This window comes from Corylus avellana, chromosome ca3, assembly GCF_901000735.1.
Source record: "Corylus avellana chromosome ca3, CavTom2PMs-1.0".
Lineage (NCBI taxonomy): Eukaryota > Viridiplantae > Streptophyta > Magnoliopsida > Fagales > Betulaceae > Corylus > Corylus avellana.
Genome location: NC_081543.1, coordinates 11,979,214 through 12,001,852, shown reverse-complemented (window position 1 = coordinate 12,001,852; position 22,639 = coordinate 11,979,214). Strand labels below are relative to the sequence as shown.

Below are 22,639 nucleotides of genomic sequence, written 5' to 3'. Positions count from 1 at the left end.
CCATATCAATTCTGGAAAGTTTTTTTTAAAAAAAAAAAAAAAACAAAAGGATTTTTCCGTCAGTACTATCATTTAGCAGTAGTAATATTTAATGAAATTATATGGCATAATATATACTTTGATTTCGTTAGAGAGGAAGAGAGAAGAAAAGAGAAGGGCTCGCTCTATAGAAAAGAGAAAGAGAAAGAAAAAAAAGGAGAGAAATGAAAAGCAAAATGGAAGAGAGAGAAAATATATTTGTTTATTAAATAGGTGAGTAAATGGTAAATTTTAAGTTTTTTTGAGTATTGTTCACTTTACTATTTTTTTTTCTTAAAGTGGTGAGACTGAAAAGTGTACATTTAAGTCATTTTAATTAAATTGTCTCAGTCTCACCCAAAATAAATAAAAAAATTAAAAAAAAAACTTGGTGAGGCTGAAGTGCTCTTATAGCTTTTAGGTAAACGATATATATATATTCTTGCTGAAAACCCCTTGGATTCGCTTCTGTCTCTCATTCTCTCAGAGTAGCCGCAATGAGACCTCCTCGAGGTAACTAACATCAGCGCCAAAATATGTGTTCTTCGTGTTTGTTTCTCATTTCTCCGCTACCATACTCAGTATTATAGGTTTTGTTTTGTATCTAGGAATCTCTGTAGTTGAATTTGAGGGCTTTGCTTTTTTTTTTTTTATGTTCCGAATAATAAACCATTAATTGGGTGAGATTTTGAGTCAGTTCACTTGCTCAACTTCTCTCATCTAACGAACAGAGTTCTTGGGTATTATTGACTTTCTGTTTTTGAATCATCAGTGTTTTGTTGTAGAAAATCAAAGTATGTAAGCTTTATATGGTTTTGTATATTTGCTCTACGACCCAACAGAGTTTTTATGGTTAGATCTTTGTTTGGTCTTTCTGATTGGTTGATCTTGGGCAGGGCGTGGCGGTGCCGGTGGTGGCAGGGGTTTTGGAGGCGGAAGAGGCGGCGACAGAGGTAGAGGTAGAGGTTTCGGTGGTGGAAGAGGCGGGGACAGAGGTGGTAGCGCCATGAGAGGCCGTGGTGGAGGACGAGGTGGTGGACGAGGTAGGGGTGGAGGTAGAGGTGGTATGAGAGGTGGAAGCAAGGTCGTTGTTGAGCCTCATAGGCACGGTGGAGTGTTCATCGCTAAGGGTAAAGAAGATGCTATTGTTACCAAGAATTTGGTCCCCGGTGAAGCTGTCTACAATGAGAAGAGGGTCTCCGTGCAGGTTATTTACTGCCACCAGTTATCTTTATTTTTGAATGCGTGTTCGATTAAGTAATCCCTCAAGTTTACTCTGTTAAAATTGTGCCCAAGGATGAAGAGTAGGTAATGGCTTTAGGGTTCAGGGAAAGCTATCCCAATGCATCTCTAGACTATCGTGATTGTGCTGAACTTTAGACTTTTTGTTCTTGCTTGGTAAATATTATTATTTAGTTATACACAAAATTGACTTTGAAAGTCGGTCTTTCCTCCAGAATGAGGATGGAACAAAAGTTGAATACAGAGTCTGGAACCCGTTTCGATCAAAGTTGGCTGCTGCAATTATTGGTGGTGTTGACGAGATATGGATTGTGAGTATCTACTTCATGTTTTAATGCACTTCCAATTCTGTTCTTCATGTTTTTGATACGTTATGGTTTTATAGTTATATGCATAATCAAAATATTTTTATATTCATGTTTTAATACGTTTATTGAAGAAACCTGGTGCTCGGGTTCTCTACCTTGGGGCTGCTTCTGGAACCACGGTCTCTCACGTGTCTGACATTGTTGGTCCTGTAAGTCTCTATATGATATTGTAGTATTTAATATATATGCTTTTTTATATTGGAAAGCGTTGCTGAAAAATAAGCAATTTTTCTTCTAGAATGGAGTAGTTTATGCAGTGGAGTTTTCTCATAGAAGTGGCAGAGACTTGGTTAATATGGCAAAGAAGCGCACCAATGTTATTCCAATCATTGAAGATGCTAGACATCCTTCCAAGTACCGTATGCTTGTTGGGATGGTTGATGTGATATTCTCTGATGTTGCCCAACCGGATCAGGTGTGCTCCTTGTGTGTTTTTGGTTCAATTCATTCTCAAAAATTTAAAAAGATAGTAGGGGGTGGTACTATTTCCTGTTGAAGTGGTGGCGAGGTCTTTTTTTTTTTAATGCATGTGAAATGTCCCAGGTCTCTTTGCTGTGTTCCTTGCTGCTACAATATGCTAGTTCCTAGTTCCTTGACAAACTATATTTTTTGAATTTATGTTCAGAAGAGTTTTCATATTTCCAAATGAATGTTGTTTTGCAATTCTATAAGGGATGCTTCCTGTGTACTCAAAGTTTCTTCTCTGTTTCTCAATTTTGTTACTTGTATAAAATTAGATAATTAGATTTTTTTTGGTGGTGTTTTCTGTCTTTTGGTTTTTTGCGGGTGTTTTTCTTGGTTTTTTGTTTTTCCTGTTTTGTTGTCCTTTGTATACTCCCTGTATGCTTAAGGTCACCTTATGCTTTCTTTGATGATATTTCTTTGCTTAGCTACAAAAAAAATTTCTTTGATTATTTTGTGTTTGTTTACACTTGGTATTTGTAAGCTTTATATATATATAATTTTAATTTTTTTACATTTTTATCTTGTACTGTATCGTGATGCATATGATGAGTTAACTCGGATTCCCCTTCAAGACGAAATGGGTGATGAAAGGTCGAGTTTTCTGATGCGTTCTCATGAAGTCACGTTATTCTTTATTGTTATTGTGTGTATGCGTTTTTTATTTTTATTTTTATTTTTTATATCAAGAGTATATGCTCTAACATAGTCTTTTATTTCTCCCTTCCCCATTGTCTGAAATTTTGAATCCGTTTATAGTTCCTCTCTTACTGGATAGTTCTTAAATGTTTATATGATGTCCACAGCAGTTGGAGCCATGTTTTGTGTACTCTTATATTTAGCAAGTTAAATGCTGAAAATGAAACTCGAAATTTATTTCTGGATCACCATTCAAGTTGATCATGTATGTACATGAATCGGAGCTTTGGCTCCTCGACTTTTTGGACGATGAATAGCTAGCTATCAAGTGTTATTCAAATTGATCGTGTATGTACATGAATCGGAGCTTTGGCTTCTCGACTTTTTGGACGATGAATAGCTAGCTGTCAAGTGTTATTCTTTTATTGGGGGATTCAGTAGTTGGGTTCCATCTTCCTGTACGCACTTTTACAGTTGGAAACCAATATATTTTGGTCATGTTTCCTTTCCTGGTTCTCTGATGGGATCTGTTGCTTCTCGGAAATGGTTGTCCCCAACTAACTCTGCCCGGGCTGGTATCTCCCGCATCTTGCCTCTAGTCTGCTTTATGTGGATTTTCTTAAATCTTTACAGGCAAGGATTCTAGCACTGAATGCATCATATTTTCTGAAAGCTGGCGGCCATTTTGTAATTTCCATAAAGGTGCGTAGATATGTTTTTTCTCCCCTATATGCCACTGATTGTATAGAATCGTCAAGTGATATACTTGAGCAATGACTTGAAATTTGATGCTGATTATTTGGTTGTATATTTCAGGCCAACTGTATCGACTCAACACAGCCTGCTGAGGCCGTATTTCAGAGTGAGGTGAACAAGCTAAAGCAGGATCAGTTCAAGCCATTCGAACAAGTTACTCTTGAACCCTATGAGCGTGACCATGCATGTGTGGTTGGTGGCTACCGTGTCCCTAAAAAATCCAAAGCTGCTGCCTAGAGGGTAGAAATGTGGGCACATTTTTGTTTCTCTTGTTTTTTCCGATTGAAGTGGGGGCATGTCTCAAGATATATGGTTATAGTTGGTATTGAAACGTCATTGTTCCTCTCAATCTCTTCTAATTATTCTGGTTTAATCAATTCGATACTTTTTAATTAATATCGATCGTCCTAAGCATTGTCTGGTGTTGCTTATCTTTTTGCCACTCAAATAAATGTTTTGCATTACTGCAAAGAGAACGGTCTGGCAAAGATGCCAAAGAATATCGAGAGAAGCAAAAATGTACTGTCAACTGTGGACTTTGGATATATATATAGTCAATAATAAGATCATTCTATCATATGATATAATTATAGGGTGTAAGTTATTATGATACTTGATCAAAGTATTCTATACTTTATACTTGGGGATTGTATATCACATATCACATGAGGTTATAGTATACTTCTTATTGTTGACTATATATAATTTGTACATTTGTTATATGTGTTTATATATCATGAGTAGTGTTAGGGATTATCTTTTTATTCTCTTTTATCCTTCTAAAGTTGATGTAACTTTTAAAATCACCATTAGATCAAAATTTAAGTATGATTCATCAAAAATTTAATGGTGATTTTAAAAGCCACATTAAGTCACATCAGGAAATGCCCTATATGTCATTCATTCCCTATGATTAGGAAAAATTTCAAAAAAAATACAAAAACTTACTCACGTTATATTTCTTACATTTAACCAATCTTTAAGGGTTGATATATTTTTTAATGTGTAGGGAACCAAAAGTGGTTCCCTATACATTATTTTAATATAAATATTTCTCTTTCCTTTATCCTCTTTCATTTTTTTTGTCTTTAATTTGAGATTGTGTTGGAATTTTGTGAAAAAAATGAGGGTAAGTTGGAAACTTGTATTTTGTAAAGAAATAATATTTTAATAGTATAGGGAAAGACAATAGAAACTATTGTGAAATATATTTTTATAAGAAAATAAAAAGTAGTTTTGTGCCATAAACTATTATTCATCGACAAGTGATTAGATAATTCTTCATCACAGAAAACTTTTGATTGTGTGTGGAGAGAAAGAAGAGTTATTTATGAGACTAATGAGTACTTCTGCGGATATTTTTAAAAGATGAAACTACAGTTCTTTATCGTGTTCTCCTCATCTTAAGTGAATATTACAAAAATTTACCCTATTAGTCCCTCATTTTAGGATGAGGAGAACACAAGAAGAACAATATCATTTTCTCTTTTTAAATTCTACAAGTTATTGAATACTTATACTTGTGCAATACCAAAATAAAATAAAATAAAAAACCAAAAAACTCCACCTCAGAAATAAAAATCAGGAGCCACACATTGATCATCAGCCCTATTAATTATTATTATTATTATATTTTTTTTTTTCCCTAAGCCAACTAAAGAGAGGTTTACAAAAGGGGTATTTTCCATTCTTGGTCAGAATGGAAAAGAGAATGTGTGACCAATTAAAAATGCTTCCAAACACAGTTAAAAACTGTTTATCATTTAGCTAAAAAAAAAGAAAGACAGGACTAGTAACTTGAACTAGAAGAATCTATATATCACAAATATATCATCAAGATTCAAAATAGAAGCTGTTTACAAAGCTTTTCAACCTTTTTTTTTTTTTAGGAGCCACAAAGCTTTACAACTTTGAGAACCAGAATTTACATATAGCTCCACAGCCTCGACCCTTCGTTCCAGTAGTCCCATGGCCAAAACCAGGAATATTCTTCCATGCAAAACGCTCTTCTCCTCTGCCGGAATATCTGTCAAACCTCTTTCTTCTCCGACCATTCTTTTGTATCTTCCTCTGTGCCTTTATTGACGTGTTCATCAGTTTTTCTCCCTTAAAGCCTTTCTGATCAACTTCATGATCAACCGACTCAAATATCATAGGCTTCTTGAGTGCCTTTTCTCTCAGTAGCCGTTCTTGCAGCCTTGCTTAGACATTAATGGACCATCTGGGTTTCTCTCACCAAACTTCCTACTTTCTCGCATTCCATGATCAAATTGTTTTTCTTTGATTTTTCTTGATCGTACTTGTTGACATGATCAACTCGTGGAGCTTCTTCCAGAACATCGTGAGAAGGTTCCATCTTGTTTTCTTCTTCTCCTTATTTTTCGAGTACAACTTTTGCGGAAAAGTGATCCATGAGACAGAGAGTCGTAAAAGGATACCGTTTTTTATTAAGGATTTTCAACGTTGGATTCCCGACTAGCGAGGGATGGAAAAACTTTAGGACAAAGTCTAAATTCATTCCTTAAATTACTACTCAATAGATAAAGTTTCTTCTAACCTTTCCATTGGGACACTATTGACCCGTAAACTATTAAAAAATTGTCAATGTCTTCTAAGGCTAGTGAAAAGATAAAAATATTCCTATATATTTTCAACAAGATAAAATTACCCTTATAAATTCAAAAAACAAGAAGTAAAAAAAAAAAAAAAAAAATTTAATTTTTTTTAAAACGAAAATTTTTAATTTTGTTTAAAGACGATTTTATTTTTTAAAAGATGAACATTTTTAATTTTTTATTATAAAAAGGATTTAAAAATAAAAAATAAAAAAAATTGGCCAACACTTGGTTTTTTCTTTTTTTCTTTTTTCTTTTTTTTTTCTATAATTTTTTAGTATTTTTAATTTTATTTTATTAAGGGTAATTTTGATTTCAATGAGTAAATTATTATTTTGGCCTATTAATAGACCCATACATGTAACACCCCCAAAATTAAATCGATTAATTGAACCTATCATAATATGGTTACCGACAATTCCTCTAAGGCAATTAACTTGTAATTGACTAAGGGAAATCACACATTAACAATTCAGAGTAAATATAAGCGGAAAGTGAAAATATAAGATATGAGATTTCTATAACAATAAAGCATACAAGTATTATCATTTATCATTAATCATTTACTCGAAGTTCCCAACCCTAATTAAAATTACCATTCAAACCTAGTACCGTGAAATATTCGCCTGGCATCTTTTTTTTTTTTTGATAAGTAATGTTGTATATGTCAAAAGCGTAGAGGGGCGCAACCCTTTTACACAAGGAGTATAAAAATAGAGCTCCTAGTTAGAAGGAGAGAAAAGAATAAGAAACTGAGAAATACTAATCACTAACGAAGCTAGCCAAGCAGCTGTACAAGTGAATAGTGTAAAAAAAAAGAAAAAAAAAAAGTGTGTAAGCTCCTTTAAAGTCCTTGTGGAATCTTCAAAGCATCTAGCATTTCTTTCGCTTCATAGGCACCACATAAGACATAAAGGAATCATCTTCCACACAACCGCACTCCGAGAGCGTCCTCCTGTCCACCAACAAGCATACAAATCCTCCATTCTGCATGGCATAACCCAATGCAACCTGAACCGGCTGAATATAGCATGCCAAAGTGCCCGTGCAACCTCACAGTGAAGAAGCAAGTGATCGACTGACTCCCTGTTCGACATACACAAACAACATTGATTTATCACTATGATCTATCTTTTCCTCAGGTTGTCCAATGTGAGGATCTTCTCTAGTGCTGTCATCCATACAAAGAAAGTCACTCTCGACGGTGCCTTTGTATGCCAAATACTCTTCCATGGGAAATGGCTAGACTCTTTAGAGACAATTCTCTTGTAGAAGGATCTGACATCAAACTTTCCTTTACAAGAAGGAGCCCACCATCATCATCCTAATAAACTCTCTTACACTTATTACTGTTATTGCCAACCTATTAAACCGCAATTCCTGCATAAGTCTATGACTTAGTATGTAAATATTACAGCCAAATATGAAATGAGCTTATGAGTTACAGTTCATATTCTGCAATAGTATACGTGAGTTTTCATAACTAAGTCGGATGTTGCCTCTATCTAATTACTATAAAAATGTAGTTTTGGTTTTCAAGCGGTATGGGCATAATCCCAGCGACAATCATTGGTATTTTTAATGCATGGAAATAATGTAATATATAAGTCATAACTATCTTGTATGGTTTACCCAAGATATTACCAATTCCCAGCAGGGTTAGCATTGTCCCGATGAACCTGTAACACAATATTGGTGCCCTGAATATTGCACGCTACCGTCCATAATACTAGCAGTTCGACTAAGTCTTACATTGGGTGGCTCACGCTATTAATAATGTACATCCTGTAGTGACCCACCAATCAAACATGACTCTGCTAATTAACCACTAACAAATATTAGATCCAAGACCCATAAGCAAATCATCACCTTTTTTTACTATAGAATCAAGCCCATATAATAAGCACATGACCATTATACCACACGTATTGGTGTACCATGTCATACGATACAATCGTTATTCATTTACTTAAACATTTACCAATTTTCATTAGAAGTAATAGGTTTATAATATACGCGTGCTTAGTAAACTGTCATATCGCATGTTTTTTTTTTTTTTTTTTTTAAAGTAGTTGTAAGTATCTACTTACCTCGTCCTCTCACTCAAATCCTCGAACATCTCGAACTCTTGTTGCTGCGAAAGATATTCTAGTGTAATTCACAGAACTTAGAAAACACATAAAATAATAGTTGGGAGTTAAACTTGCTAAAACATCATAAAAGCCTAATTATGCATTCTGGACACTGCCCAAATGTTTGGGCTCAAGGTCGTACGTTCGGTCAGAGTGCCAAAATGCATATAAGGTTTTTATTTCTAAAGCAACACATAGCAAATCTCATACTAAGCTCCTAATAGGTTAATAAAAATATAATAAATCATAACAACATAATAATCTCAGAAAATAAGAATTGGTTTAAGATATTTGAAAATCATTTTTGCTTTCTAAGGAAAATAATCGTACAAACTCATCATGGCACATGGAGAACTTGTAAAAACATGAAAGCCATATAAACATCATGAAAACATGCTTAGTGCAAGATGAAAAGACAACCTCAAAATCTCTTCTCTCTCTCTAGAATCTCTCTCTTTCACTCTAGAGTTAGGGTTGCTGGGGTGTTGGGATGGAGGATGGAGTTTGAGAGTCAATAAAGAGGGTGGGTGTGGATAAGGCTGAGAGGGTGGATAATAGGTAAAAATTGCTTTTCTGACGAGCTCGAATGTTCGTGTAAAATGCTTTAAACATTCAGTGTACTATTACCTAATGGTTCTAGGGTTACAGGCCAAACGTTCGTGTGGTCTATGGTCAAAACGTTCAGTGCTAGGGTTTTGATCGAACATTCGGTGGTCCAAGGTCGAACATTCCGAATTGAAAATTTGGATTTTTTTTTTTTTTTGTGGGTTTTCAATAAAAAGGTTTTAAACAATTTTAATTTATAAAAGTGAGTGTGTAATGAAAGGAATTAACACCATATAAAAATACTTTTTTCTTTTTCGCTTTTAAATATTCAAGACATCACACTATGCCCCTTGAGCCCTATTTCTACCATCCTTGGTTTGAGAGAGAGAGAGAGAGAGAGAGAGAGGAAAAGCTTGTGGATAACTTTTAAGAGGTAATCTCTTACCTTAACCTCGTCCTTATTTACTATTGCCCGGTAGTTTTCCTTGTAGTTATCTTTGTCATTAGCACTATAGTAATAGTTTACGTTCGTGTTGACTTTTATGTTGGTTTTAAGCGACATTAACGATGGGTTAGCAATTTAATGATGCTTAATGTATTTTGTTATGCATGGAAGTGTTGTAACGAATGAGAGCAGTGTTAAGCTCCATATAAAAACCTTAGGTCCAGCTCAAAAAAAAAAAAAAAAAAAAAAAAAAACCTTAGGTCATATTAGATTAGTTAAAGTTGGGATTTCTGTGTAAGTTGGACTTTCTGCCTGTCCAACGAACATTCAACACAATAAACAAACATTCGATGAATAGACAAAATGACCAGTTTACCCTAGTTTAGACATTAGTGCGTTTTCATTTAGATTTAAGACTAACGCTAAATCTTTTCACATACTTAAAGGTTATGGAACCTTATGAGGACTTTGTGGAGGAACCCTATGCCCAAAGTAAGTAAAACTCACACATATACTTATTATTACTTTTATGCATAACATGATTATTTTAAGTATCAAACCTGCATGTTTACAACTCATATGATATAAATTTAAATTAAGGTGAACTCTATTTTGTAAAAATGATTGATGAATAATAAGATAATGAAGATGATGAGTTTGTAAATGCATGTAAAAGACGGTGAATGATAAATTGCATCGTATGACATGGTACACCAGTATGTGCAGGATAATGGTCATGACTTACTATTATAAGGGTTAGTCCTTTGGTCCAAGATATTTGCTTTTAATGTTTGGCCTTGGTGGATTTAATGGTTTTTTGTGACATGTGCACTATGTATGTATGGGTCACAAGTATGCATTTGCTAGTAGCATCAGTGGTGGAGCCAGCTATTTAACATTGGGGGTGCCGCTAACATTTTTTTGGCGTCCTAAAATTTTTTTTCACCCTAAAAATTTGGTAATTCACACAATATTTGCATCACAAAAAATATCTATAAAAGTTCATAAATATGTGCTGAAATTGATATATTAGAAATGTAACATGTCGACACTATATAAAAAAGATAGAAATACAAAAAAAAGTGTCTAGAACTGCACTTTACGGTCTTTTAGAAGTACAAAATCATCAAGTATCGAATCTAAATCGAAACTCTCAGTAATTTCCCTTTCAATATAGAGAACTAAACTATTTGCAAGAAAATCATCCTCCATTTTGTTGCGAAGTCGTGTTTTAACAATTTTCATTGCTGAAATGCTCGTTTGGTAGTTGCTGTAGACACTGAAAGAGTCAAAACAAGACAAATCAATCTATCAATAAGATCATATGTCTTTGATTTTTTCGCCTTTGCCAATCCTTGGCATAATTCTGCAATGGAATACAAATTTTGTAATGTCGGATCAGTAAGCACATCAACTTCAAAATACCTCAACTGATATCTCAAATTAATTTTCTCCTACTCAGAAAAATCAAGAGGATAATACTTCTCTGCAAGGATACATATATCGTCAATTTTAAAGGATTTATAAGCATCTTTTGGATTCAAAGCAGAGCTAAGTGTCAAAAGTTTCATCGCCTTTTCACCAAACTTACTATCAAGCTCTTGCAATTGAAAGTCGATAGTAGTATTGAATATGTCAAAATGATAATGATGCTCCAATGTAATGTGATGCTTTTGACTACGACCTCGACCTTCAATATAAGGAGCACTCAAATCCGGAATGCCAATTTCAGTTTTCTTGGAGAAAGAGACAATGTTCTCAAGCAAATTATCCCAACCATCATCTCTCAACTTTTGGATAAGTTTTTTTGCAATAGAAACTGAATTAATAGCATTCAAAATGTCTTGAGATTTTTGCTGCAAAACTTGACAAAGAACATCAGTAATGCCCATAATTTCCTTCATTAGATGTAAAATAAATATGAACTCGAAGGATGTAAGCATTTTATAAGCAGCCTTAGCATCTCCTCGTTGAGAGTAAGTACCTCCTCTTTCAACATCTTCAAGCACTGTACAAGTAGCATCAAACATCCTTATTAGGCTACAAATAGAATTAAAATGTGAACCCCAACGAGAATCACCAGCTCGTTTCAAAGTGTCAATTTGATTAGCCCATTTTCCAGTTTCAAGCTCACCAATAGCTTCCATATGTGCAATTTGTGTTGCATGAACAGCTCGTAGTTGATCATGACGTTTACATGAAGCACTGGCCACATTGATAACAAAGTTCAAATTTGTGAAGAACACATGAACAAGAGACACCTCTCTAGATGCAGCAACTAATGCTAATTGTAATCGATGAGCAAAACAATGAACATAGTATGCACAAGAACAATCCTTAAGAAATAATGCTTGCAATCCCTTCCATTCACCACGCATGTTACTAGCACCATCATATCCTTGTCCACGGATATTTTGAATATCAAGGCAATGACGAGAGAGAACATCAGATATTCCATTCTTTAGAGTCAATACCGATGTATCTCTAACATGAACTATATCAAAGAAACGTTCTTGTATAAAACCATCTTTGTCAACAAATCTCAAAACAATTGCCATTTGTTCTCTCTTAGACTCATCACGTGCCTCATCAACAATGATGCAAAATTTAGAGTCTCCAATATCTTCACGAATTTTCTCTCGCACTTTACTTGCAATGACTTGCAAAATCTCCTTTTGAATTGTATGTGAAGTATACTTCGCAGATTTTGGAGCATTTTCCAAAACAACACTTGCAACTTTATCATTATATGATGCCAAAAGTTTAATCAGCTCAAGAAAATTACCTCGATTTTTTGAATCAAGAGTCTCATCATGACCTCTAGAAGCACATCCTTGAAATGCAAGCCACCGAGTAACATCAATAGAAGTTTTCACACGTAGTCGATTATTTTGAATTTGTTCCATACTTTGTGCATTCAATACTTTATCGATATGCCGTGATTGATTTCGTAAATCCTCATAAGATTTCATAGCATTATTATGAGGTGAACAAGGATCCTCCCCAATATGAGTCAAAAAGGCACAATTTTTTCCCTCATGAACTTTTCTCCAATTTCTAAATCCCTTGATAGTAAATACATCCCATCCAGGACGTCCATCTCTTTTCATAGTAAAAAGATAACATGGTAGACAATATGCAGCATCCTTGGAACGAGAATACTCAAGCCAAGGAAATTGTGTGAACCAAGAGGCTTGAAAGCGACGAGGGTGATTTTCTAGTCCAGAAAGTGGATAATTTGCAAGAATAAATCGATTTGGACTATTTTTCAAATAAGCCCGTCTTATTTCATTACGTCGATTGACTGAATAGTCCCACATCGGAGGACGTAATCCTGGATCTCGCTCTATAGAAATAGAAGAAACATCAACTTCATTAACATTGAGTGTGGATGATTTAAAATAAATCTCTTGTATTTCCGCAATTGGAGATTCAAAAGGATGTTCTTCATCTTCAACCCTTAGAGATTTAAGATGACGCTCATTGGGATTTGAAGTTTCGGCATTAGATTCCAACAGTGTATTACTTTTCGAAATGTCGGCTTCTTTCCTTTTGAAGAATGAATCGATAGTTTTAAATTTTGACATGATTCATGAACCTAAAATTTTCAAGTTAAATCACGACCCCGTAAGAGACAATCAAAGTTTATAAACATTAAATAACAAAATAAGCAATCATACAGATATTAAAGTTTATTCAATCGTTCAAATTAATAGTGAAATTAAATTAATGTTTAATCAAAGTTTATATGGATATAAGCAACAAAATAAACATTAAAGTTTAAAACCCACAAATTAAACAGAGGAAAAACAGAGGATGAATAAAAAATGTAGCACAAAAGTTTAGGGTTTAGGAAATTACTAGTGTTGTGACTCACCTGAGAAGATAGAGAGAGTGTCTTTGATTTCGATTTCCTAAGAACCCGGCGGACCCAAAAGGGCCAAATTAACTGAATTGTAGAAAACACCAAAGTATTTGAACTTTTCTCCCAAACCCTTTTCCTGTAAAAGGAGCAAAATATAAATATAAAACTAGAACATAAAACTACAAAAGCAATTGAGAAGCCTAGGAGGAGGAGACAAGGAGTTACCTGTGAATCTGACAATCTTTGATAGAAAGAACAGAGAACGAAGAGACTAGAGAGAATCTGAGAGACTGAGAGAGAGCGTCTTAGAGATTTTTTTTTTTGGGGCTGCTCTACCACTGGCCATAATCACTCCAAGAAAAACAAGGGAAATTTGACCAACTACACATAACACATCATTGAGATATTACATCAAACATGTGATGTGTGTTAAGTTTGAGCAAGGCCAAAAAAGGAAACAAATGCTTATATCCCTCACAATCAAAAGCTTAAACCATAATGACAATAAACAAGAGCAATTCAAGTCATGAATCAAGGTAAGTGGCTCAAAAATGTCACTTAGGCATTTTGTCAAACATGTGGTGTGCACAAATATTTAGTCATGTGCAAAGAACTCACGGATAATGGAAAATCATACCTAAATACATCACAAACAATGTGTATAACACAACCACAACCAGAATCAAGCATAACAATTAACAATTAACAAGAAATGAGACAAGATTAAATCATGGGAATCATACTATTTGGTTGCAGAGAAACTTGAAGAAAGTGAAAGAAAATAAAAATGTTAAGCACCAAGTTTATCCATTTTGCTTTCATGGTTACCTGTAGGCTGTAGCTAAAAATTTGACTGAGATTTGCAGCCGGCTTGTTTGGCTGTCGATTCGCTCAATATTGAGGCCTAACGAAGCACCGAAGCGGTGAGAAACTGAGAGAGGGAACGGTTTTTTTCTAGGTGGGATGGTTTATTTGCTGTCAACAAATTGGGTTGAATGGGGATGGGGGTATACAGCCGTGCGGTGTGGGTCACTGGGTCCTGCGGGAGAACTGGAGAACAGGACTACAGGAGAAGGGATGGGGCTTGGGGGTGCTGGGCAATGGGCAGCTGGGGCGCGGGAGATTGCCAAAGTAAAGTTGTAAATTTTTATTTCTTTTAGGGTGCCGTGGGTTAAAAAAAAAAAAAAATTTACAAATCCTTGGTGCAGCGTACCGCGTGCGGGAGACTTTTGAAGGGTTGGTAAATTTTTTTTTTTTTTTTTAGGGTGCCGTGGGTTAAAAAAAAAAAAATTAGAAATCCGGTGCGGCGTGCGGGAGACTGCTGAGTGCTAAAGGGTTGATAACTTGATAAAATTGTAATTTTTTTTTTTAGGGTGCCACGAGTACCCAGTGGATCCGCCACTGAGTAGCATAGGCTACCTGAGGTCATACTCAGTCAGGCTACTAGTATATGACGATATGCGGCAATATCAAGGGCACCAGTACTATTGTGTCCCTTGGGACATTACTAACCTTATCAAAAAGTGGTTAAGGACTTACATAGACAATATGAAATTAAACTATGACATGATTATCTTATTATAACATGTATTATATTTATATTGCAAATCATGAACTATAACTTACGCCATGTGTATTAATACTCACTAAATTATAAACATGCACTTTTATCTTTTTCACTATAAAACACGTGTTGTTTTATAGATAGTTTAGTAGATGACGAATCTGTGCCAGTTTCTGAGCGGCAGTCATGTGGGGGTGTCATAGTAAAGCACTCGAGACCACCCACCATACATACTCCCATAGGCCAATGGATCTTGCAAAAGAGTGATTTTTGTCGTTTGTGGATCACTCAAATGAATACGGTAATTCGTTGCAATAGCGTATACTATAGTCATAATAGATTAATGTTTTTGTCGGATGGCATTGAGGAAGAACATGATCTCGTTTTTTGATCTACTTTGTGATTTGACATACGGGTGATTTAAGGATATATCAAAGACAATTACTTTCACTAGTGAAGACCATAATCAAACCTATGGAATACCAATTTAAGTCCCTTAATACCTGCTTGATTTACCGAAGAGGTACTTTTACAAGTTTCCATCTAATGGGTTTTGCTGAACAAGTTTATGGAGATTCTCCATCCAATAAAAATAAAAAATAAATAAATAAGGAAAAAGTACGTTTTAGGCTTTTACTCCCCAAAACTTTTACTCATTTTGCATTTTACCATTTTTTTAACTTTAGAAAGTGATATTATGGCCACTCATACTGCTACCGCAAGTCAAATTAGACAATTTTACATTTTTCTTTCGAAAATGCCCTTAAATTAATTAAAAATGGTTAATTTGAAGAAAAAAAAATCAAATTATTAAAAAAAAAAACTAAAAACTAAAAACACCAAAAATAGTTGACCCTTTTCACATTAGCCCACAAGGGGTTATTTTTATATATTTTTTTAATTTTATTTATTAATAAATTTAAGGGTACTTTGGAAGCATAATTGCAAAATGGGTGATATATAGCTCTTGGAGCTAAATTATATTTTTGTCCAATAAAAAAAAACAATCCCACCTCAAAAATAAAAACTTGATATATATATAATCATCAATAACAAATTTATGATCATCAAAAGGAGATTTTCATGCAATTAATTAAACTTGTTTTTCACGAAATAGAGTCAAATCAAACGGGCACCAAAGAAAGAAAGAAAGAAACTTATTTGTAATCTTCATGCGAATGGGGGAGCCTGACTAGAATTTATACATCTCCTGCACTCTTCGTTCCACTAGACCCAGCCCCCTCATCCAGAGGATATCGGCTTGGACAGGCCGGTGTGAGGGATTTCAATCCGAGACGCTCTTCTCCTCCGCCGAAATATCTTCCAAGCCTACTTCTCCACCACCAACCATTCTTTGGTCTCTTCCTCTGTGCCTGTGGCTTGGTTGAGGAGCTCATCCGTTGATCAACCGACTCAAACATCATAGGCTTTTTGAGTGCCTTTTCTCTTAATAGCCGCTCTTGCTTAGACAATAATGCATTATCTCTATCTGGGTTTCTCTCAGTCCTCTCTCTCTCCAACCTTTCTCTCTTGTATTCCACACCCTCTGTCTCCATCAAATTGTTTTCTGTTTGGAAATTGGTAATGGTGAAATTTTGGGTTAATGATATATATATATATAGCATGAACTAGTTCTAGACTTTTAGTGTAACACTCTTGCTCTAAGTGGTATGATATTGTCCGCTTTGAGCTAAGCCCGCACGGTTTTATTATTAAGTTTACCCTCAAAGGGCCTCATACCATTTAGAGAGAGAATATTCCATATAAACACATCATCTTTTCCATGCCCAAGTAATGTGGGATGTCGCATCTAGTCCTAAAAGGATACCGACTTTTATTATATTAACTTTGTTTTGTTTTGTTTTTTGTTTTTTTTTTTTTTTTTGGTATTAGGGTTTGTTTTAATGTTGGATGAAATTCTTTGTTATTAGGGCTCAAATTTCATAAAAAGTCTGCCGCCCCTAAGCCTTTTTTTTGTGTCCTTTTTCTAGGCAATAACTAAGGGAATGGGTTATTTTCTCATTTTTTATGTTATTTCCACTCATTCACTTTCCACTTTAATGCAATACACTACTTTCTTCCAACTCTAGATCTTGGGAATGACTTTGCTTTAACCTTTGGATTGAGGATATGAACCGTCTCTTGACTTTTGGGTCGAGGAGGAGTAGATCAGTGTCGGAGTTTATCTCTCACGATTTGACTTTTTAGTTTTTTGTTGTTTAGATTTTGTTTTGTATTTAGGCTACCCATGTCCTAAATCTAGTTTGTTGTGAGCAGATCTGTTTCATAATTATAATTGTACATGGGGTAGCACTAGCGGAAGTTTGAAGTCATAGATATGCACTTCATTGTAAGAATTTTTTGATTGTATATATGACTATGTACCCTCATAACATTTGGCTATGATTTTTCAGAATTTTATGATCTTAATCTTTTATTAATGAAATTTACAGATTTCCATTCAAAAAAGAAAGAAAGAAAAAGATCGTGCGAATGACTATTTGAATTTCATTAAGAAAATAAATAATTATTACCAGGAATGAGAGAAGGTGAAATGGAATAGTGAATTCTATCCATTAGTTTGGTCACTTGGTGACAATAGATTTGCTTTATATATATATATATATATATAACCAAGTGACCAAACTAATGGTTATATATATATATAATGAAGTTATAATTATATTTATTAAAAAAAATTAGAAAAATTGCTTTGAACATAGTTTTATATCTTTATTTTTGGTGTTCTTTCTTTGGGTTAATTAGGGGAGCCTTTGCAAATGGACGTGAGCAAAGATGTTTGTCTTCGTTAAAAAGCAATATTTTTTAATGTAGATTTGAGTTCTTATAGTTTCAGTTTTAGATTATAAACTAAAATGGTTCTTGTTTGATGTTCTATATGTGATTGGGCTAATTAGCAAAGCCTTTGTGAATACACATAACCGACGGTGTTTTTCTACGTTAAAAAGCAATACGTTTTAGTGTAGATTTGGGTTCTTATATTTCTAGTTTTAACATAGAAATTAAAATGGTTATTGGTTGATGAATGTATAGTTCAACTAGTATTTATTTTGTTTACTATGTATTAGAAATTAAAAATAATTTATTTTCCAGGTTTTTTGCTTTTAGGTTTGCAGAAAATAATAATAATAATAATGAGTTTTTTGAAAACTCATTCAATTCATTAATGAATAGTTATTCCTCTCTTTTTTTTTTTTTATAGGAATAGGTATTCATCTTTGTAGGGGAATATCTATTCCCATGTGAATACTTATTATAAGGAATAGTGAGCAACCAAACAAAAAAATAGCTACTCCTCGAGAATAACTATTCAATTTTGGGGGCTATTATATATACCAAACGGGGCCTAAAACTAATAAAAAATAATATTTAACTATAGTAGAGAAAAATGTAAAAAGTTTGCTATTTGATTCTTTTAAAAATAGCTCTTCAAATTTTTTTTAAAAAAAGTAAACTTTTTTACTCAAATTTAACTTTCGTTTGAAGAGCTCACTAAAAATGCTATTAGTCTATACAATACTTAAGGGGTATTGTTTAGAAAAAGGTTATAACCTTTTTTGAGACCTTGTGTTTATGGACTCCAAATTATGACCTTAATTATATCAACTTCTTACACCTAAACAAGTAATTAAGGAAACTAAAGATTGACTTGAATCGGTTTGTTTTGCTCCCTCTCTCTCTAAAACCAAATCTTTCTTTAAAGTTAACAAACAAATTTAAAGAAAAATGCTAAACTTACAAACAAATTTTACAAAAAAACTTTTATAACATGATGTGACACAGTTAGGGCTGTTAAGTGAGCGAAGCGTCTCGCGAGGAAGCTCGGGCTCGGCTCGCATAAGCTCGGCTCGAATATTAAATGAAGCACTTAATGAACACAAATCTTGGCTCGAATATTAAACGAAGCAAGCTCGGCTCGACTCGGCTAAGCTCGTGAACAGCTCGTATAAGCTCGAGTGTGTGTGTATATATATATATATATAAACTAAGTAATAGATAATTAATTATAAATCTCATAATTATTAAAACCTTAAAATTGCATTTATATTTAAGCGTTAGAGAATGAAAAATTCTAGACCTTTCGTGATGAAAGAGAGAGAAAGAGCAATCATTAAAAAGACCTCGATTCAATTAGAGCAGATCCAAACGAAAGGAAGAAGAATCAAGCAGAAACTATTGAGAGAGATTGCGAAAGACATAAACTATTGATGAATCAAACAGACCCAAACACTATCACTACATGTCTGGTGAGTGAGAGTGAGAGAGTGGGAAATGAGAGTTCAGGTGGAAGATCTGTTGTGACTGGTGAGGGGGATTGAGAGAGAGACGTTAAAAAAATATTTTTTTGTAGGGGGCGTTGTCCCAATGCAGTCTGAATGCAACCTGTTAACTTGTCCCACATTATTAAGAAAACATCAACCTCCAAGTTTGCTTATCTATAAAAGGATGCATATCCTCTCTCTTTGAAACCAAATGCCTTGCTGTATTGACTCAGGCTCCATACTCGACTAGTCAGGTTAAGCAAATACTCATATGCAAACTAACTTCTTAAGCCGTTTAAAAGTACTTGAAGTTAAAAAAAAAATTTAAAATAAAAACATTAAATATAAGAGCCAGCTCGCGAGCTGGCTCGGCTCGACTTATTATTAGCTCGAGCTCGATTTTTTTGGCTCGCCCTTGAGCTCGACTCGAGCTCGAGCTCGAGTAAAATTTAAACGAGCAAAGCTTGAACAAGGGAAGCTCGCTCAAGCTCGACTCGTTTACACCCCTAGACACAGTATGATTGGATTTCTGAAAAGTTTAATTTATATAATTTTCAATCACGTTGTAAAAGTTTTTTTAAAAAAAAAAAAAAAAAAAAAAAATTTGTAAAGCTAGCATTCCTCATTATATAAAACTTGCATATAAACAATAGTGTTGGGACAAAAATTTCCTCTAAATTGAAAGAAATTTTTTTCAATCTACTCTAATAAGTCCCCTTTGTACCATGTTATAAGTGATTCAATATACAATCCAATTATATTTATATATAGAGAGAGTTTTGATATTATTGAACTCTACTAGATTTTGGTTTTATTTAGTCCCAAAGGTTAAATAGGGAGAGAAAAACTAGCAAGGATAAAAACAAGCGCAAGCAGCCCCACTGCACAATCCATGTGCGATTCCATTAATAGGCGCATATTTTTTTACACACAACTCATTGCATGTCGGGTCGGTGCAGTGAGGAATCTGCTCTACGCGGCCACACACACGGCCTGTATACTTCGCCATCACCTCACTACCTGCGTAAACAAAACAATCTTTTATGGTTAGGTAGGGAGGCAAACTTGTTAGAAGATACGTTAGTTTAATTATTTAATTAATATTTTAATACTTTCATTTACATATATATACTTTTTTTTTAATAGTTGAAACTCAACACTTGAAATATTTAATTTAAATTGATTGAATTCAAGGACGGAGCCAGCTTTAAGTTAGGAGGGACCAGGGCTAAAAAAATTTTGGGGAAGGACTAATCAACAAAAAAAATACCTTTATTTTTTATTTTTTTTACCTTAAATTTTTTTTTTCTTGTAATTTGGGGGGCGGACTAGGGCCACCGCAGTCCCCCTCCCCCTAAATCTGTCTCTGATTGAATTGACGGAGTCAGTGTTTAAATTCATGACCTCTACTATGATATACCATATAAATCATTACTTGTTTCATAAACTTAAGCTTATGGGAAGATGAAAATTTAATCATTTAATTAATATTTTAACATAATGTACGTACACCGTTAAATGCAACAAAATAACTCTTAACCATGAAATAATTTCTCTTTATTTCACTTGAAATTAAGAGGATCATTGTCCCACAGGAAGGGGCATGTGAGGCCCATCTATACTCCTGGATAGTCCAAGACATAGGACTCACCTATTCTGAATAGCTCAAAGCACAAGAAATTTATTTTTTAAAAATTTGTGATTTAAAAACGTAAAAAAAAATGCAATAAGCTGCATTTTTAGGAACACAATTTTAGAGAGTATTGGTAAGATGTACGGAGTTTTTAAGGCTCAACATTGTTTCTTTGGAATAAAATTCAACAAGATAGAAGGCTGGAAAAACATATGAACAGTGAAGTAATTACCAGTAGTGAGGCAGAGAACAATCATTAGGATTGTAGAAATATAGACAGCCTTCATGGTTTTCTTTCTCTCAAAGAGCCAAAGTCGTACTTGTCAGTATAGTTTGTTATTAATGAGCTAGAGTGGGAGGAGCATTTATATATAGATTAGAGTAGGTAATATTCATTTATTAAACCCTAATAGCTGATGTGATTATATATGGAAGATCTTTTAAGGAAAATCTGAAAATATGGAACCAAATCTTTAATTATTTATTACATTATGTTGCAAATTTATATTTGGAAAGAAGTGATGCAAGATATATTACAAATTGAGAATATTTTCAATGTGGACGTTGCACAAAAGTCAACCCACTTAGTGAATGACAAATCAACATGTTGCAAATTAGAAGATAGGTTTTGGTACACTGGATTATAATCTCTTCATAAATCAAAACAAACAAAACCAAACCTTCACCAAACTAAACTCAACGATTTTTTTAAATTGAAGAAGAGAGATATTAAAGGGAAATTCAAATTTGAGATATTAGTACTAGATTTGAGGTATTAGCACTAAATTTAGGATGATTGAATCTCTTTTGAGTGATATCATCCCTAAAGGGTTCACCTTCTACTCCTAGATTTTAGTTTTGAATCAAAAAATAAGTTTTTATGCATTATAAACTAAATATTAACTCATAAAAATTTAACAAATAAAAAAAGAAAAACAAAATTTTATTATTATTATTATTATTTTAATATATGTCCTACGCTAGCAGGACTCAATGCCGGTAGATTGGGTGTGGTGTCGGTGGCTGGTTTCAGCACAATTTCAGACCAAAATTCCATCTGGTGTAATTTTAGACCAAACGAAAAACAATAAAACGCCGGTGGATTAGGCATGGTGCCGGTGGCTAGGCGGGCTGTGCGTGGGCTGGGTGTTTGAAGTCGGCGTGGGATTTTTGAAGCCGGTTGCGGCGTTCCGATGTGGTTTGGGCGTTAAATCAACTTATCGGCGGCGTTCCGGCATGGGTTGGACGTTAAATCAACTTACCGGTGGATTGGGCGTGGTGCCAGTTGCTGGGCGAACTGGGTGGGCCGGGCGTGGGCTGGGAGGGGTGCCAGTGGGCTGGGCGTGGTGGCAGTTGGGCGTGAAGGACGGTGAATTGGGTTGGGCGTGAAGGATTGTTCTTTGTTTTTTTTTTGACATGTCCGCACAAGAGGGGGGAGGAGGATTCGAACTAGTGACCTTCGTTTCATTAAGCGTAATCCTAGCCGATTGAGCTACCTCTTGAGGACTGTTCTTTGTTGGTTTTGATTTATGATGAATTGATGAGAGTATAATTAGATGTAGGCATACCTATTTTCTAATTTGCTACATGCTGAGTTGTCATTCATTGTGTGGGTTGCACAAAAGGTGACTTTTGTGCAACGTCCACAAAGAAGACGCACTCTTACAAATTACATTAAGTTATAGTTATGGCAACCATAAGTTTTACTTTATGAACACTAAATTGATAGATATGCTACACTATCTCACATTTATTTCATGAGAGATAATTCTTTTCCTTTCCATTGGTCTTTCTCCTCTTACAAATTTATCATTGGATTTGTGAGATCTACATCTGGATCCCACAAATTCAATGGTAAATTTACAAGAGTTGGACCGGAGAGGACCAATGGGGAGAACTAATAATATATCTCCTATTTCATTAGGTTGAGAGGAAAATACATTTTACCCTCATGAACTATCCATCCATTTGCACTTTTATCTCCAATATTTAAAACGTGACACTTGATCCTCCAAACTTTTAAATTGTTACAATTCGATAATTCTGACTTTATTTTTTCCAAAATGCCCCC

General features: G+C 34.4%; 1 protein-coding gene, 1 non-coding gene and 1 pseudogene across 2 annotated transcripts; 2 read left to right on the top strand and 1 right to left on the bottom strand.

The window, feature by feature from the left end:
* Nucleotides 1-452: 452 nt before the first annotated feature.
* LOC132176618 (rRNA 2'-O-methyltransferase fibrillarin 1-like) lies at nucleotides 453-3,881 on the top strand. Its single transcript, XM_059588877.1, has 7 exons — nucleotides 453-531; nucleotides 915-1,225; nucleotides 1,476-1,571; nucleotides 1,700-1,777; nucleotides 1,867-2,043; nucleotides 3,363-3,431; nucleotides 3,546-3,881. Exons 1-7 carry the CDS (start codon nucleotides 516-518, stop codon nucleotides 3,720-3,722), a joined length of 924 nt encoding a protein of 307 aa, XP_059444860.1. The 5' UTR covers nucleotides 453-515; the 3' UTR covers nucleotides 3,723-3,881.
* Nucleotides 2,630-2,702, top strand: LOC132176787 (small nucleolar RNA snoR60). Its single transcript, XR_009439646.1, has one exon. It is a non-coding gene; the product is annotated as a small nucleolar RNA snoR60 (small nucleolar RNA).
* A 3,109-nt stretch (nucleotides 3,882-6,990) lies between the features above and the next one.
* On the bottom strand, nucleotides 6,991-16,208 carry LOC132174101 (uncharacterized; annotated as a pseudogene).
* Nucleotides 16,209-22,639: the final 6,431 nt, after the last annotated feature.